The sequence below is a fragment of the Macaca nemestrina genome, chromosome 15 (assembly GCF_043159975.1).
Source record: "Macaca nemestrina isolate mMacNem1 chromosome 15, mMacNem.hap1, whole genome shotgun sequence".
Taxonomy (NCBI): domain Eukaryota; kingdom Metazoa; phylum Chordata; class Mammalia; order Primates; family Cercopithecidae; genus Macaca; species Macaca nemestrina.
Window position 1 is genome coordinate 37,026,014 of NC_092139.1, and position 19,831 is coordinate 37,045,844.

The following is a 19,831-nucleotide window of genomic DNA, read 5'->3' on the forward strand; positions in this document are numbered from 1 at the left end:
TTATCTTCATTTATTCCTTCTTTGATGCTCTTCCTTTCTTTATGTGGATCCAGGTTTCTGATATATATATTACATATTACATATATATTATATATTACACATAAATTATATAAAATTAAAATATGTAATATATACACACACACACACATACATAAAGAACAACTTAACATTTCTTACAGGGCAGATCTGCTAGTGATAAATTCAATTTTTTTGTTTGGATTTTTTGTGACAGTCCCACAGACTCTCACAAAACAAAAGAGAAAGCATTTCTCTTTTGTTTCTTCCCTTTTCTTTTGAAGGATAATTTTGTTGGATATAAAATGTGGTTTGGTTGGTGTGTTTTTTCATTCAACACTTTAAAATATCATTTCACTCTTTTCTTGTTTGTATGGTTTCTGATAAGAAGTCCACCGGAACTTTTATCCTTGTTCCTCTCTATAGGTAAGGTGTTTTATTTCCTGCTTTGGCTTCTTAAGAGATTTTCTCTTTGTCTTTGATCTTCTGAAGTTTGAACAGGATAGGTCTAGGCATATATATTCTGGTATTTACCCTGCTTGTTGTTCTCTAAGCTTCCTGGGTCTGTGGTTTTGTGCCTTTGTCATGAATTCTGGAAATTTCTTGGCCATTAATACTTCAAGTACTTCTTCCATTTCCTTCTTTTTCTTCTTCAGGTATTCCCCGTACATGCACATTATACCTTTTGAAATTGTCCCAGGGTTCTTGGATGATTTCTTTTTTTTTTTTTTTTTTTCTGAGACGGAGTTTTGCTCTTGTTGTCTAGGCTGGAGTGCAATGGCATGTATACCTTTTGAAATTGTCCCAGGGTTCTTGGATGATTTCTTTTTTTTTTTTTTCTGAGACGGAGTTTTGCTCTTGTTGTCTAGGCTGGAGTGCAATGGCATGATCTCGGCTCACTGCAACCTCCGCCTCCTAGGTTCAAGTGATTCTCCCACCTCAGTCTCCCTAGTAGCTAAGATAACAGGCGCCCACCACCATGCCCAGCTAATTTTTTGTATTTTTAGTAGAGATGGGGTTTCACTATGTTGGCCAGGCTGGTCTCAAACTCCTGACCTCAGGTGATCTACCTGCCTCGGCCTCCCAAAGTGCTGGGATTACAGGCATGAGCCACTGCGCCCAGCTGGTTCTTAGATGATTTTCTTTTTCCTCATTGTTTTCTTCTCTTCACACTCCTGTTCAGGAATTTTCTACTGACTGATGTCACACTTACTGATTCCTTCTCTGGATATGTCTGCTCTACTAATAAGCCCATTAAAGGCATGCTTTGTTTCCATTACAGTGCTTTTGAATCCTAGCATTTCCTTTTGATTCTATCTTCAAGTTTCCACCTTCCTGCTTACATTATTCATCTCTTCTTACATGTTGCCTATGTTTTCCATTAGAGCCTTTAACATTAATCACAGTTATTTTTAATAATCTGTACATTACAAAATATGAGTCATATCTGGGTCTGGTTCTGATGGTTGCACTGTCTCTTCAAATAGTGTTTTTTCTTGCTTTTTAGCATGCTTTGTAATTTTTTGTTGAAAGCCAAAAATGATGTATCAGGTAACAGGAACTGAAGAAACAGACTTTTAATGTGGGATTTTATGTTAATCTAGCTGGGAGTTGGGTTCTGTTTAATGTTTTTTGAAGCTGTAGGTGCCAGGGACTTCAAATCCCTCTAGTATTCTTCTATTTTTCTTCCCCATTTTTCTTCTTTGGGTTCCCTGTGAACTCCACCTTAGATGGACTGTACCTTGCAGCTCTGTCAGCAGTAACCCGCTGTTATATTGTAGACTTGTGCTAAGGTAATGGGGAAGGGAAACATTCCATGATTTTACGGTTAAATCTCAGTCTTTTAGTGGGCCTGTGTCTCCAGGCTGTGACCATCAAAGGTGTTTCTTAGCTATTTCCCCCTCCCCTAGGGAAGACAGGAAGGTTACAGTGGCATGTGCCTGTGGTCCCAACTATTCAGGAGACTGAGGTGGGAGGATCACCTGAGCCTGGGAGGTCAAGGCTGCAGTGAGCCAAGGCTGTGCCACTGCACTCTAGCCTGGGTGACAGAGACCCTGTCTCAAAAAATAAAAAAACAAAAAAACCAGTACCTACTAACCACAGCTTTCCTGGTTGCCAGAGACATTTTGAAAATACTTAAAATTCCACTGAGATAGCACAGACTTTCACAGTCATTAGAGTCTTATATTCAGGTCTAATATTTTCTTTAAAAGAACGCAGCAGACAATCTGCCACCAAATGCAAAAATCTTCTCTCTGGCACTCTCAATAAATAATGATCATCAAGGTTGGTTTCTGTCCTTAAATGTAATAGTCAAGGCGTAACAAACTTAGGCTTGGAATAACTATCCTCAAATTATTTTTAATTTTAAAAATTCTATTGATAATATTACTCTGACAACTTAAAGACTGGTTTGTGAAACTATATTCTTAACGTTTTTCCTTCAAATATTTCAAAATTAAATGTGATGTTTTCAAATCATACCTAGTACCTACAGAAAAAAGTACACACAGTTTCTAATCACTTCTTTTCACTCTAAAACAACTTCAAGTTCAGGGTTAAATCAACACACTAACTGGAAAAGGTTCCTTTTGTCTAGCTCCCCCCACCCACCCCACCCCCCCAATAAAACTAACCAAGCACCAGGCAGTCCAGCCACTTACCATGTGCTTGGCAAAGCTCCCGCCAGGACCAGTGCTTCGTACCAGGTGTCCTTCAGAAGGGAAGTTAAAGTTGCCAGCATTCAGGTTTTCTCGTGTGGAGTGATTACCAAAGAGAACAAATGGCTGCCGATTAGGACTAGAGAGCGAAGTCAAAAACATGCGATTAGAAAAGAGTTCCTGGCCAAGGCAACCTTCCATGACCTTAATAAGTCCTCAGGTTTTTCTGGGCGACACCTGCAGCCTTAACAAAGCAGTCAGTCAGTACAGTCGACCAAATGTCCTTGGCTGGTTGGAAAGGGATGCCAGTTGTCTCCCTACTGACCCATAGGGATCAGTTAACATTTAGGGACATAACTAAACTCAAGCTAAGTTTGTATTTTCAGCATGTCCCACTTTTTGAGGAATAAGTTCCATAAGTTTGCTGTCCATGATAGAGTGATAGAGCAAAACTCAGGTATTATAAAACAGAATTTTAACAGAAATGAGTCTTAAGGAATGACAGTTATGATACTTGCACTAGACAGACAATAGAGCAGTCGTCAATTCCTGAGTAACTTTCAATTGGGAAGGAGCACAGGAGGGTTTCAAATTTTCTCAATACCACACATCTGCCTCTGTACCCATCCCCTTCCTCTCTGCCCTCTTGGCTGAACTCTTCCTCTCCCCTACTTTTCCTTTCCCCTACTTTCTCCTACTTTCTGCTCACTCCTCAGCCCACTCTAATCAGCCTCCTCAGTCATTTCATCCAGAGAGTTCTTGCCAAAGTCACCAAGTGACTTTCATGTAGCATACAGCAAATTCAACAGATGGTCTTCAGGTCTTCCTTCCTTCATTGGTCTCTGAGAAGCACTTGACTCCCTCCACCCTCCACTGCAAGAACTGTTTCCCCTCAGTCTCCCCAGTCAGTCATCCTCCTCTTCCACCTGGTCTCCAAATAGTCCCAGGGTTTACCCGCAGCTTGCTGCTCCCTCCTCTCCTCTGTGATTATGTTCCCTATGTCTCCTCCCCATCCAGTTCTAAATGGCATCACAATCCACCCAGGAACCCAGCCATCTGAAAGGCCTCCTGGACTTCTGCTTCCTCCCCCTCCAGATATAATCAACTTCCCCAAAAGCCTTCCTATTTAATCATTTTCTTCCATCTTCATGGCCACAACCTTAGCCCATGCTGCCATCATTTCTTCCCTGGACAACTGCAACACTTCCTCACTGTTTCCCTGTTTCCACTCTTGCCCTCCTATTCTCTACACTGCAATGATGATAATCTTTTAAACATGCCAATTTACTGCCTTTATGTTATTTTCTGGAGAAGGGACACAATCTTGAACATGGCTAAAGAGAACTTGTATGATCTAGTGAACTTTCTCAGCTCCATGGAAGGCCACTCAACTCCAACTTCAATACTCCAGCCAAGATCATTTTCTTTGATGTCCCTTATGTTCTTGTCTCAGGGTCTCTGTTCTTCCTCCTACTCCCAATTATCTCTGTTCATTGTTCAGCTCTCTCCTGGAGGGGGCTGGGCTCTCCTGTGATGGGCTTCAAAGTACTATACTCTTTTCTCCTTCATGGCACCAATCAGAGTTGGTCATAACAGATTTCTTTGTTAAGCTGTGTGATTAATGTCTTTTTCTCCACTACCCTATAAACTTTGAGGGCAGTAATCATATTTGCTTCCTTTTTTTAAACCATGAATCTCTCTTGATTGGTATGTCGTACGTTTCTCAGTGAATATTTGATGACTCTATCCTCTATCTTTTTCCTAAATTGCCCTTAGTGTGTATCATGTAAAGAATTCTTTGCATTTCTTTTCACTCTCTTAAAAATACTACCTTAAGCTTCAGGCAAACAAGGGCTTTTAAAAGTAAGCATGGCTGATTTTTCTTCTTAAGTTTAATTCAAGTGAGGTGACACTTCGGGCAGAAAAATACGACTCTGAGTCCTAGCCAGGGTACTCTGTTTCACTATTAGATTGGATTGAAATTGGGGGAAGAAAAGAGAGAAAAGATGTCCTCTCTATCCATCAGAGGAAGTTATCTCCTGCTGATCATGACAAAAGAGATGTGGGAGGAAACACTTTTGAACCCTCACTGAACCCATCTTCTTCGTGGGGCTGGACCTTCACATCTGATCCCTTTTATTCCCTGTAAGACACTGTTGCTCCCCTGCCCAGCCCTTGGACTATGCATATGTCATATGCATAGTTTGCAAATAGTTTCTCCCATTCTGAGGATTGTCTGTGTACTCTGATGATTATTTCTATTGCTGTGCAGAAGCATGTTCATTTAATTAGGTCCCATTTATTTATTTTCATTTGCTTCCTGTCATTTTCCTGAGCCAGGAATGAAATTAAAAATTCCTTTCTTTAGATTTTAGCAGACAACAGGGATTTATTTATTTATTTGGAGACAGAGTTTCACTCTTGTTGCCTGGGCTGAAGTGCAATGGCACCGTCTTGGCTCACTGCAACCTCTGCCTCCTGGGTTCAAGCAATTCTCCTGTTTCAGTCTCCCGAGTAGCTGGGATTATAGGCACATGCCACCATACCCAGCTATTTTTGTATTTTCAGTAGAGATGGGGTTTCATCATATTGGTCAACCTGGTCTCGAACTCCTGACCTCAGCTGATCCGCCCACCTTGGCCTCCCAAAGTGCTGGGATTACAGGCATGAGCCATTGCACCCGACCGACAACAGTGTTTTAAAAGCTAGTTTACTATAAAATAATAAAATAAAAATGAAAGCAGTGAAACACACATTTACAGAGTATAGATTTCTTACCCTGTGATGACTAAAGTCAACCCATATTTTCCTGACTCTAGCTTCTGACCTTGGATGCACCCCGAGAGCCAACCCCCTTGCCAACTCCATTTTCTCTATCACCATTCACCCTTCTTCCCCAAGAAAGAAACTTACCTGTTTTCAGTTATATGGCTAGAGATCATTCCATGACTGAAATAACTTCTGAATGGCTAAAAAGAAGCCAACATTGTATATATTAAGACCACAATTTGGTAAAACAGTCATAAAACCCCTCACATATGTATGTACACACATGCTTCAGGAGAGTGCATAGTGTGTGAGTGTGTGTGTGGGTGTGTGTGTTTGTGTGTGTGCATGTGTGACAGAGAGAGAAAGCTACAGAAAGAGAGAGATGTTTGTTTGTAGATTACTATAAGAACATGGAAAGATGTGTATGGTGAATAGCAATATGAATTTTAGGAGTAAGTGGCAAACAAAGTAATACCAAAAAAGAAAAAAAGGCAAAAACCTGCAAAAAGGAAAATAAAGAAAAATATCCTTTTATTTTACAATGTTTAACTACTGAAAGAAAATTGGACCAATCACCATCTATGGTCCAAGTTGCTAATCATGTGGAGATTAAAAAAAAAACTTTTCTACATTTCCAATAAATTAATATATACTATTGTGCTAATTTAAAATCAGTAATGAGGAGGAATCCAAGGAATTTCGAAGTATACTGATGGAAGTTTCCTGGGAAATCAATGAAGTAAGTCTCAGCTTTTGGATGCATAGTGTCAGGCTAAACACTAATCAAAACTTAACACGCATGATATCATGTCCAAAGGATCCAAAAATTCAAATAGTAATTTTAATCCCACTAAATATTTACTGGTTTTTTTTTTCTGATTAATGTATGTTCATTGTAGAAGACAATAAAAACCACCTATAATGTCTAAAAACTATTAACATTTTGGTAAATTTTCTTCAAATCTTTTCTCTATGGTACACCATAGACAATATATGATTGCACTAAACTTTATTAAATAGTCTTCTGTTCATGGAAATTTATATTATTATTAATTCTTCAATATAATGGAAAAAAATACACACACATACACACACACACACACAAAAACACCTCTCATGTAATGAACTTAATAAATTTCATCTGCAGCTCTGATGATTTCCTTAAGGCAGATCTGGAAATGAAATCACAGAACAAAAAGGCAGAACCATGTTGCCAAATTGTTTTTTAAGAAAGTTCTATCCATGTGCATGTCTACCTACAATATGAGTGTGCCTGTCTCATGATCTCCTCATAAGCACTGCCTATGAAATGGTTTCAATATATTTGCCAAGTTGACAAATGAAAAATCGGACCTCATTGTTTGTTGTCTCCTTTATACCCCTTGGCTTTGTAATGAAGTAGAGTATTTTAGACATGTTCAATGGCCATTTGGATTTCCCTTCATTAGTTAACAGTTTATTTACATTCTCTGATATTTATCAATTGGAGTATTTTATTTATTTATTTATTTATTGAGGTGGAGTTTTGCTCTTGTTGCCCAGGCTGGAGCGCAATGGCATGATTTCAGCTCACTGCAACCTTCGCCTCCCAGGTTCAAGCAATTCTCTTGCCTTAGCCTCCCAAGTAGCTGGGATTACAGGCGTGCATCACCACACCTGGCTAATTTTGTATTTTTAGTAGAGACGGGGTTTCACTGTGTTGGTCAGGCTGGTCTTGAACTCCTGACCTCAAGTGATCCACTCGTCTTGGCCTCCAAAGTGCTGGGATTACAGTCGTGAGCCACCGCACCTGGCTCGATTGGAGTTCTAATGTTTGTCTTACTGATTTGTAAAAACTATAGATTAACATAATACTTAAAATTTATTGTGGGCTTACCATGTGACTGTGATAGGCACTTATCATCTCAAGCAACCCTAATAACAACCTATGAGCTTCATTCTATCATTATTTCCCCTCTAGAGATAAGTTGACATAGATACAAAAGTTAATTTACTTGTCCAAGGTCACAGAGCTAGTGAACTGTATAGCTGGGATTCTAACTTGGTAATCATTTGAGGGAAAAAATAAAAGTAGATCCGTATCTCACAACATATTCCCATGAATTACATTTGGATTAGGGATCTAAATGTAAAAATTCAAGCCATACAAGCGCTAGAGGGTGACTTTCAATTACAGCCTTTCCCTATATAATGACTCAAAATTCAGAGGCAATAAAAGAAAAGGCAGATGAATTTACATAAAAAGAAAAATGTTTGCATGGCAAAAAAAAAAATTTATAAACAAACCAACTGATAAATATGGAAAAAGTATCTGGAGTATATACTAGAGACAAAATGCTAACAGCCCAAATATGTAACAAACTTTTAAAAACGAGAGGACATGGGAGGTGGAGGTTGCAGTGAGCCGAGATCGCATCACTGCACTCCAGCCTGGCAACAGAGTGACACTCCAACTCAAAAAAAAAAAAAAAAAAAAACCAGGAGACAAAAAACCCTCCTAAAACCTATGCTCTATAGTTTAGTTAATAATACTGTACTAATATTAAAATGGAAAAACAACACGTAAACAACATATAAAATGGCCATCAAATATATGAGGGAATGTTCAACTTAACTAATAGAGAAATGTAAATTGAAACAATACTGATACACTATTTTTCATCTGTGAGACTGAAAATTTTTAAAGTATGACAATACATTCTATTGGTGAAGTTGTGCAGCAACAGGCGTTCATACAGTGCTGGTGGGAATGCAAACTGGTAAAATCCTTCTGAAGGGAAATTTGGCAATAACTAACAACGTGACATACGCACTTACCTTTTGACCCAGCAATCCCATCACTAGGTATATATACCTCCAACAACGGGAACATACATAAGCGCTGCGTTATTTACTATGGCTCTGTTTGTAATGGCAAAATATTAGAAACAACCTCAGTATGTGCACACACAAGAGAGGCTGAATAAATTTTTTTTTTTTTTTTTTTGAGACGGAGTCTGGCTCTGTCACCCAGGCTGGAGTGCAGTGGCGCGATCTCGGCTCACTGCAAGCTCCGCCTCCCGGGTTCACGCCATTCTCCTGCCTCAGCCTCCCGAGTAGCTGGGACTACAGGCGCCCGCCACCTCGCCCGGCTAGTTTTTTGTACTTTTTAGTAGAGACGGGGTTTCACCGTGTTAGCCAGGATGGTCTCGATCTCCTGACCTCGTGATCCGCCCGTCTCGGCCTCCCAAAGTGCTGGGATTACAGGCTTGAGCCACCGCGCCCGGCCGAGGCTGAATAAATTAAGACAAATCCACAAAATGGAGTACTATGAATTCTAACAAAGAATGAGGAAGATCTCAATGAACTGACTTGAATATGTTTACATCGTTAAGAAAACAAAGAAAAAAAAAAAGGACTGGGAGAGAGTTCCAGGACGTACTGTTAAGTGGAAATGACTATATGCTACTCTTCAATGTTAGAAAGGTAACAATATGAGAACATGCACACGTATTTGCTCATTTGTGCAAATGAAATAGAAAAGATAAATGAGAAACTCAAGAGGTTTGTTACCTACTGTCAATGGAGTGGGGAAAATGGTTGGAAAGAAGAAGGCAATAAGAAAAAAGTAACAGGAAACGACAGTGACACTTGAGTATACCTTTTGGAATCTCTTTCACTCGTAGAATCATAGTAATAGAAAAAGGAAAAAGAACCTCGAAAACTGAAAAGGATATCAGTGAGATGTGGAACAACTTCAAGTGGTCTAATGTAGAAGCAAATGGAGTCCCTCAAGAAAAGAAGAGAGGTATGGAACACAAAAAACGTTTGAAGAATGAAGAGCGAACACTTTCCAAACTTAAAGAAAACTATAAATCTACAGACCTAAGAAGCTCAACAAAATCCAAGCACAAGAAACATGAAGAAAACTACAGCGAGACACACCATAATCAAACTACTCAAAATCAGTAATAAAGAGAAAATCTTAAAAGTTGCCAGAGGGAAAAAAAAAAGGCCTGCTATATTCAGAAATTAGGATAAAAGACTACAGTATGTACAAAGATTAGGATGAAGGACTTCTCAACAGAAATAATGCAAGCAAGAAGACACTGAAGCAAGATCTTTCGAGTATTAAAAGGTAAAAACTGCCAATCTAGAATTTAGACATGGCAAAAATATATTTCAAAAATGAAGGTGAAATAAAGATTTGTTTTCCAGACATTCAAAAGCTGAAAGAATTAACCATCAGAAGATTAATACCACAAAAAATATTAAAGACCTTCCTTCAAGGAAAAGGATGACAAGGAGAAGTCTGGGTCTACACAAAGTAATGAAGAGCACCAGAGAGAGCAACAACATGGGCAAATATACTACATTTGACCTTAGCCAAAAGGCCCAGAAGCAACACACGGGCAAATACGTAAGACCTTTTTCCCCATTATTTAAATCCTTAAAAAGGTAATTGTTTAAAGAAAAATAAGAGCATTGTATTGTGGGGTTTATAAAATATGTAAAGGTAGCCAGGTGCAATGGCTCACGCCTGTAATCCCAGCACTCTGGGAGGCCGAGGTGGGTGATCACTTGAGATCAGGAGTTCGAGACCAGCCTGGCCAACAAAGTGAAACCCCATCTCTACTAAAAATACAAAAATTAGCTGTGCATGGTGGTGTGTGCCAGTAATCCCAGCTACTTGGGAGGCTGAGGAAGGAGAATTGCTTGAATCCTGAAGGAAGAGGTTGCAGTGAGCTGAGATCATGCCACTGCACTCCAGCCTGGGCGACTCCATCTCAAAAAAAAAAGAAAAAAGAAAAAAAAAAGTAAAGGTAAAATGCGTAACAACAAAGATCAATTCCAGCTCCAAACCATCAGCAGGAGGGTTTGCTCTGAGCCACAGGGGAGCACAGGAGAGTTGAGGGCTGCAGCGAGTACCCAAGAAGGCTACAATGCAAGCTTAGAAGGGTTCCTTAGATCCTTCCTGGTGATTAGTTTTTGAGGCTGTCCTGTGTCTTGGTTGTCAATCTAGATACTTCAGGTTTACTCACAAGCCTGGTAACTGCTGACTAGCATCATCTGCTTGGAAAGACATCTTGGCATTCAATATCTGGAGGTTAAACTGACAAAGGTGTGCTACTCCCATGTGGAGAATTATTCCTATGTCTATTAAACAGTGCCCAGAATTCCTGGCACCACCATACTGCAAAGCAAAAATACTTCTAATGGAGAAGCCGGCACACAAAAAAAGAGCTTTTTATAAAGGGTTGGCATGGAGGGGAACTGCTTTATGGTATACAACACAGCTTAAAGAAATGATAAATTAGAATTGATAGTGTTGTATTTTGAAAAAAATTAAATAAAAAATTAAAACAATAAATAAATTAACCATTTTCTTCTTCTTCTTTGACCCTTCCCTTACATACCTCACCCGCCTGAGATTCTGAAAGTTCTAGCAGGAAAGGAATTTCTGTGTCAAAATTAGCGAAGAAGCTAGTCCACTGATGTTCAAAAGCCACCAAATCCTGGGGAAAAAAGGAAAAAGTTAATGTGTTTGGTCACATAAAGGAGGTATTTTAGAAAGCGCAAATTATGAAACTGTAACTGATCTCAAAACACCAGACCATTTATATATGTTATTTTAAAAGGTAGTAGCAAACTACTAGTACATGCTACTTATATGGACGAATCTCAAAAACATTATGCCAAGTGAAAGAGCTAGATATAAAAAAAACTACCTGATATGTGGTCCATTCATGTGAAATATTCAGAAAAAGCAAACCTGTAGAGGCAAAAAGTAGACTAGTAGTTGCCTAGGCTTGGGACGGAGACTGACTGCAAGTGGGCACAAGGGAACTTTCTGGGCTGATGAAAACGTTCTCTATAAATTTACTAAAAATAATTGAGTTGTACACTTAAAATGGATGAATATTATAGTACATAAATTATACTCCAAATAAAGCCGTTTAAAAGGACAGCTAGGAGCAGGGGTTCACGTCTGTAACCCCAGAACTTTGGGAGGCTAAGGTGGGAGAATCATGTGAGCCCCAGGAGTTTCAGACCAGCTTGGGCAACAAGATGAGACCTCGTCTCTACAAAAAAAAAAAAAAAAACCAAAAAACCATGAAAAAAAATGAGCTGAGCTTGATGGTGCGCACCTGTTGTCCCAGCTACTTAGGAGGCTGACGTGGGGGAATCGCTTGAGTTCAAGAGGACCAAGTTGGAGTGAAGCAGGATTGTGCTGCTACACTCCAGCCTGGGTGACAGAACAAGATTCTGTCCGAACAAATGAATGAATGAAAGGACAGTAATGATCCTTAAACATCTTACTTTAGCAACCCTATTGGGAGGAATTTATTTACAGGGCACCTAAAGGATGGTACCATGTCCAGTGCCAAAAGGGTCACATCTGAGCAGCTTTGTTGAAGGACTGATTGACTTTAAAGGGCAGGGTGGCACAGAGCCCTCTCCTTTCTTCTGCCCTCTTTCTAGTAACCACATGAGTACTGAGAAACTCTAAACCCTTCTTTGTTGACTCTCCTCTACATGCGGCCTCCATTCCCCACCCCAGCTGCTTTTTAGCATCCTCTCTGAACTCCTTCTTATTCTTAAGCACTACAAATTGCTTTTTGCTATTGGCTTTTCTTGAAGGCATCATCAATTAACAACAACAAAAAAAAAACCCAACAGTTAGGACTTGCTTATGATACTCCTCAAGTATTATCCTTGTCCTTATTTTGAAGTTGCTAATAATTTATACTCAAATTGGACAGTCATCTTCACTGTCAATTTTGCACCATGGAAGGGTATATATGTTAGGCACCCAGTCTAGTGCCTTGCTCATAGCAGGCATTCTATTTGCTGCACCAACACTCATTGGCCAGATCTATGCCCTCCTCCTCTCAAGCATATACAAGTACTTAGACCTCTGTGCTAGCCATGTACTCTACTTCTGGCCCTAGACATAAAGCACAAGGCAACACTGCTGGGAAGACAATGTAAACATTCTCTACTTGCTGTCCAGACTACCTATCCATATCTATATCTATACAGATGTGTGTGTATCTATGTATACATATGTACACATGCATATTATATATGATACTTACCACATACATACACACACACACAAAATTCTGGCCAGGTATGGTGGCTCATGCCTGCAATCCCAGCACTTTGGGAGGCTGAGGGGATCACTTGAGCCCAGTAGTTTGAGATCAGCCTGGGCAACATAGTGACACCCCATCTCTACCCACCAAAAAAATTCTTTTTAGTCATCATGTAGGTGACAGTGCTGATAGTGTTTTCTGAGTATGTTTTACATATAATGTAGGATAAAACAAAAAAAATCTGTGCGTATACAGGTATCTATATATACAGACAAACACATATTAGGAGGAGGGAGACAGAGAGAGAAAGAGATAGAAAATATTTCCTAGCTCTATCTACTGAAGAGATCTAGAAACAATGGCCAAACCAGCAGCAATGAGTACTTCTAGCACTCAGACTGGGGTGCTGAAATACCACTTCTCATTCAAAGAAACCAGAATATTTTAGAGAATTGACTGAGTGTGGGTCTCAGACAGGAAATGTACAAGACAAGGCTGGGATATCTTAACATAGCAGCTGGCAAGGAAGTTATCAAAGACTATTAGCATTCTGTTAAAATAAGATTCTGTTACATTGTGAACCAACTTGAAGGGAGTTCATTATCCAAACACAGAAAAATTTGAGCATCACTGAAGATAGCAATTGCAATGGATATAAACACATCAAATATGTTTAAATCTGAGTTCAAAATATATACAATATACATATATACAATATATTTATGTATATATACACAATTGGAATAACATCATTGTGCAACGGTGAATTGAGGATCTAATTAATGAACCAAGAATCTAGGGATTACACATCAACTGCCGTTCACAAAACAAAAAGAGAACCAATTAGACATTATGTGCTTCTTGATAAAGAATATAACACCCTGTAGGAAGTAGTCGTTTCTCCAAAAATCAACCCTGAAACTGATTCAACCTCTAGATGCAATTACCAATGATCAGGAAATACAGGAGACAGGGGAAAATGTTAAACTACATCACGGGAATACAATTAAGAAAATTTCAACTGGGGCAGGCGCAGTGGTTCATGCCTGTAATCCCAGCACTTTGGGAGGCTAAGGCAGGCAGATCTCTTTAGATCAGGAGTTCAAGACCAGCCTGGCCAACATGGAGAAACCCCATCTCTACTACAAATACAAAAATTAGCCAGGCATGGTGGCACACGCCTGTAATCCCAGCTACTGGAGAGGCTGAGGCAGGAGAATTGTTTGAACCTGGGAGGCGGAGGTTGGAGTGAGCCAAGATCATGCCACTGCACTCCAGCCTAGACAACAAGAGTGAGACTCCATCTCAAAAAAAAAAAAAAAAAAAAAAAAATTTCAACTGATGGCAACTATAAGACAAATGATCTAGTTTCTTCAACAGACAGCTAGGGGGCAGGGGAACAAAGAGATAGAGAAAACCTACAGATTAAAAGAAACCTAAAACACACACATGCATACAGGGCAGGCAAACAAAACTAAACTACGTTTATAAAATACATTTGGATGATAAAACTGCAAAGAAAAATAAGGAAATGACTACCATAGAATTTATGATAGTGTTATTCTTGCGGGAAGAGGAAGGAGATAATGGAGGTTCTGTTGCTTTGCTTTATACTAAGTTATTAGATTGTACATCAGTTTTATGCTATTTTCTGAGTCTGTGTTATTTTATTTATTTATTTATTGAGACAAAGTCTTGCTCTGTCACCCAGGCTGGAGTTCAGTGGCGTGATCTCAGCTAAATTTTTTGTATTTTTAGTAGATATGGGGTTTCACCATGTCGGCCAGGCTGGTCTCGAACTCCTGACCTTGAGTGATCTGCCCGCCTTGGTCTCCCAAAGTGCTGGGATTACAGGCGTGAGCCACTATGCCCGGCCATCTATGTTATTTTAATAATGAAAAGTCTTTAAAAGCAAATGCCTAAGTATTATTTGTTCATTACAGAAAACAGAATAAGAATCACTGTAAACACTTTGGGAAATGTTCTCTCAACTTATTTTTACATAGTATTTTATAAAAACAAATGTGCATGTACTTGTAACTGGTAATCTGTAGGGTCCTGGGTTAGAATGCCTTGCCATCCCACCTCTGTGGCTTGGCCTGATAAACCAATCCTTTTGGGTCTGGGTTTCAGCCTCACTGCTATCAGGTCCAGTCAGTGCCCTGTATCCTGGGCCCAGGGCAATCTTTCCACTTTGGCACTGGATTATCCCTTTCTAGACTCTGGAGATAAATACACTTCCAGCGCTTCCAACTAACACTTTAACTGCAGACCTTCAACGTCTGTCTGACCTCTCTGGTCCCAGATCTACTCTCCTTCTCAAGTTGGCTGTCATTCACATTCCAACAGTTAAAGAAAATTTCAACTCAGAAAAACCTGTGCTTGAATCTCTGCCTCTTACTGGCTGTGTGACCTTGGGCAAGGAACTTAACCTGAGCTTCAAATACCTTATATAAGTGTGATGACTACTATCTACCTTGCAGAGATATTACAGGAATTAAGTAAAATAACCTGTATCAAGTGCTTATTATCAGATCTTGCACACTAGATATCTTCAGTACTGCCTCTACTGCAGGTCAGCCCAAGGCTGGCTGTGAGAAAGATGGTAACTGCAATGTATATAAACACATGAAATATGTTTAAATCTATGAGTTCAAAATATTTTATATATATACATATATATTAATTGCATGTATGTTATATATAACATATGTATATACAGAAGTATATACATGTTATAGATAACACACATAGATATATATAACATATATATAACATGTATATATGTAAATAAATATATACAACTGAGCCTTCCTCTCAACATCCTGACACTTGTCTGCTCTCTCTCAGATACTCATAATGCACATCACTGGCCTCAGGGAAGCTGTGCCGAAAGCCACCCATCTCACAGTGCATCTTTGCCTTCCTTACTTGGCTCTGTCCAACCTCTTCAACTTTACCAGAATGCTTCACTTTGTGAGACTTAAAAAAAACAAAAAGGGACCGGGTGCGGTGGCTCATCCACTCTGGGAGTGGGCGGATCACCTAAGCCCAGGAGTTTGAGACCAGCCCAGGCAACATAGCGAGGCCGTGTCTCTACAAAAAAACACAAAAATTAGCCAGGTGTGGTGGCAAGTGCTTGTAGTCCCAGCCTCTCAGGAAGCTGAGGTGGGAGAATCACTTGAGACTGGGAGGATGAGGTTGCAGTGAGCCAAGATAGCACTACTGCACATCAGCCTGGGCAATACAGTGAGACCCTGTCCCCCAACCCCTAGCAAAAAAAAAAACGCTATTAATACAGAATACACTGTGTTTCAATTCTATTAGAAACAGACTCAGGAGGTATATTTCCACTTAAATGGCCTACCTGGTGACACCCATTTTGGTTTGGGTCTATGACAGGAAGCAGTCAAACAGTTAAGCAATATCAATTCTCTGCTAACTTGTAGGTGAAAAACACTGTGTGCTTTAGGAGTTACAGAGAAGAAGATAGGCACTTTGTTCCCCAAAAAATCACCCCTGAGGGAGGTGGATATGTCAGTACTAATTATAGAATAAGGTAGAATGAATCATTAAGTACTGCCTTTAGCTCCATGCACATTCTATTTTTCCAGTGCAAGATGCAATGACTCATACTAAAAATCACCAGCATTCTATATGAAATGTTGTTTTATGTATATTGTCCTTTTAAATCTTCCTGACATCTTTGTTACTTCTCTATGCCCACTTTAGAGAAGAGACTGAGGCACCAAGCAATAAAGTGACTTGCCTGAGGATTCAATACTAACAAGCAGCAAAAGTGGAAAAATATCTAGACAAGATACCTAGAACCTGTGTGCTTTCCAGTAGGCACACTATTCTCCCAACTTTCCCCAACATAAACACTGAATTTGTGGAAATGGATACTGCTGTAAGTAAGTGGAACTGGTGAGGTGGATGCAAAGTTTATCATTCAGATTCTTCAAGGCCAAATCCAGAAGAAAGAAGCAACAGAAGGCAGGAACCATGCCACTGTGCCTTGGCCCTTAGCCAGAGGACAAGGATACTGAACTTCAAACAAAACTCTTGGCTCTAGGCTGGCATCCAGCAGAAGCAGCTCTTGGGTGGCTCCAAGTCCATATTCATTGTACCCTCCCCAAGTTACGCAAGGACTAGCTTAAATACCAGTGAGGGCAAAGCAGCCACATTAGAGCACCTTCTCTCAAAATTCAGCAAAGGACAATTCTGGGGCTTTCAGACAGCCTCCTTCCCTCTCTGTCTAGAAAGTTCTACCACCTTCTCCCTTTTCTGGAAAATCTCTGATTACCACACATGACTCCTCTGAGAAACAATCCTGAGCACTTCCAGGCAGAGTTATCACCTTACTTTATTATTTCCAAATACAGTTAAATCTGGCTCTCAGCCTCTACTTTTTGGGATGGAAGTCCACTATCACATATCAAAAGGGCTTCCTTCTCCTTCTTCCAATCACCTAAGAATATCAAGCTCATAGGAAATCAGAAAACTAGGAAAGAGCCTGCTCTACAGCCCATGGTGATCACCACTGCTGCTACTTCAGTTGCATGATGTCACTGCTGTTCCAGGTGCAATTAAAGATGCTCTCCTGAGTGGACCCTATCCACTGACTCTAGGGACACCAGCAATGTTCTTAAAACTACAGTGCTGGCCGGGCGCGGTGGCTCAAGCCTGTAATCCCAGCACTTTGGGAGGCCGAGATGGGCGGATCACAAGGTCAGGAGATCGAGACCATCCTGGCTAACACGGTGAAACCCCCTCTCTACTAAAAAATACAAAAAAAAAACTAGCCGGGCGAGGTGGCGGGCACCTGTAGTCCCAGCTACTCGGGAGGCTGAGGCAGGAGAATGGCGTGAACCCAGGAGGCAGAGCTTGCAGTGAGCTGAGATCCGGCCACTGCACTCCAGCCTGGGCGACAGAGCGAGACTCCGTCTCAAAACAACAACAACAACAACAAAAACAAACAAACAAACAAAAAAAACTACAGTGCTATTCTGGCCTCTATGTGTGACCTGCAGTCTCCTCATTGAGGAGACTGCATGCAGATACTACTAAATTACCTGTCTCTCTTCTTTATCTGTGGTTAAATTGGTCTTCCTAATTCTTATATTCTCTGTATATTTGTGCATTTTCACTTTTTTTCATAATTAGGTTAGCCAGGGGATGATGATGTTTTTTTAAAAACCAAAAATTTCAGATGTTATTTTTCTTTTACATTCTTCTTTAATTAGAAATGTTTAAACAGAAGCTGGGTTCGGTGGCTAATGCCTAGAATCCCAGCACTTTAGGAGGCCGAGGCAGGCAGATCACCTAAAGTCAGGAGTTTGAGACGAGCCTGGTCAACATGGTGAAACCCCGTCTCTATTAAAAATACAAAAATTAGCCAGGCATGGTGACGCACACCTGTAGCCCCAGCTACTCAGAAGGCTGAGGTATGAGATCACTTGAACCCGGGAGGTGGAGGCTGCAGTGAGCTGAGATTGCACCACTATATTCCAGCCCGGGTGACAGTGAGACTCTGTTTCAAAAAAAAAAAAGAAATTTTAAAATAGAACAGATGTTCAGTTTTATCAAATGCCTTTTTTAGTATCTATGGAGTCATTATAAAAGGCTCCAAGAGGAAAAATTCGTATAGCAATTACACTAATAGATTTCCAGATATTTAACTAAATATAGAACCCTTAAAAAACCCTACTTCGGCCGGGCGCGGTGGCTCACGCCTGTAATCCCAGCACTTTGGGAGGCCGAGGTGGGCGGATCATAAGGTCAGGAGATCGAGACCACGGTGAAACCCCGTCTCTACTAAAAATACAAAAAAATTAGCCAGGCGCGGTTGTGGGCGCCTGTAGTCCCAGCTACTCGGGAGGCTGAGGCAGGAGAATGGCGTGAACCCGGGAGGCGGAGCTTGCAGTGAGCCGAGATCGCGCCACTGCACTCCAGCCCGGGCGACAGAGCGAGACTCCGTCTCAAAAAAAAAAAAAAAAAAAACCCTACTTCATAGAATTTTATTTTAATATGATACTAGGTTCTGTTTGCTAATATTTAACTTAAAATACTGGTATCAATATTCATAATAGTGGTCTGTAGTCTTCATTTTCTTCAGTTTCTTTTTATGAGTTTTGATAACAGCTAATTTCTTTTTTTTTTTTTTCAGATCCAGTACTGTCTGAATTTTTTTTTTAGCTAATTTCATTAAAAGTTTGCAAGATGTTCTTTTTCAGTGCTGTCCGGTCTGATTTAGTTCATCACTACATTAAAATGTTTTAACGGTAGGATCTGAACTTTTATTTATTTTTTTAGACAGAGTCTCGCTCTGTTGCCCAGGCTGGAGGCACGATCTCAGCTCACTGCAACCTCCATCTCTCGAGTTCGAGTGATTCTCCTGCCTCAGCCTCCCAAGTAGCTGGGATTACAGGCATGTGCCACCACGCCCAGCTAATTTTTGTATTTTCAGTAGAGAAGAGGTTTCACCATGTTGGCCAGGCTGGTCTCGAACTCCTGACCTCAGGTGATCCACTTGCCTCGGCCTCCCAAAGTGCTGCGATTACAGGCGTGAGCCACTAACCCTGCCTGAATTCAGAACCCAGTTCAGAACCTGGCTGGATCTGAACTTTTAAATAGCTCTCAAACTATATTTGAAGGTTTTAGGAGAATTCACTCATGAAATGTGTTCCTGGTAATTTCTCTGCCTTTTTAAAATCAGTTATTTTAGATTTTCTATCTATCCTGGGGCCTATTTTAATTAACCTTTAACCAAATGTATTTGCATTGAAGTGACGCAATTACTTTCTTATGACTCTTAACTTCCTTGTTCTATCACTGCCCTCTTTTTTCTTCTTTTGAAATTTCTGCTTTCTCCCTTTTTTTCTTGTTAGATGAGTTTATTAGTCAGGTTATTGCTTACAGGTCTGCAGGCTGGCTATGGCTCAGCTGGGCTGTTACAGTCTGTTCTATGTATGTCATTTCAGGACCGACACATAAAGCAGCAACTACCTGGGAAAAGTTCTCATGGCAAGAGTGTAAGAGGGCAAGAAAAATTACACAAGAACACTGAAGGCCTCTGGTCAGATATGTCATGTTATGACCAATCACCTTCCATATGACCAGGGCCAACAGTGTAAAGGAAAGAATACTCACTGTCAACTACAACAAGGGCATGAAGGGGAAAAAAAAGTTATAAAAAAATATATAACCTACCACAATTAAGCTAACGGTTTCTCTATTTCATTATTCTCAGGTTCAAAGTACCAGTGCTGGCATTATGTATGAGTTCTACCACTTTCCTATGTTCTA

General features: G+C 40.2%; 1 protein-coding gene across 4 annotated transcripts in view; it reads right to left on the minus strand.

Annotated features, from left to right (window-relative positions):
• Nucleotides 1-19,831, minus strand: part of DNAAF9 (dynein axonemal assembly factor 9) — a 164,107-nt gene that overhangs the window by 95,920 nt on the left and 48,356 nt on the right. For 3 of the 4 annotated variants that reach the window (XM_071079596.1, XM_071079595.1, XM_011741278.3), the window contains exons 8-10: nt 10,841-10,939; nt 5,589-5,644; nt 2,679-2,814 (exon numbers count right to left, since the gene is read on the minus strand). In XM_071079596.1, coding sequence (XP_070935697.1) covers nt 2,679-2,814; nt 5,589-5,644; nt 10,841-10,939 — 291 coding nt within the window. Of the gene's footprint in view, nt 1-2,678; nt 2,815-5,588; nt 5,645-10,840; nt 10,940-11,152; nt 11,197-19,831 lie in introns of all 4 variants that reach the window. The other variant, XM_011741281.3, reaches the window with a different exon arrangement.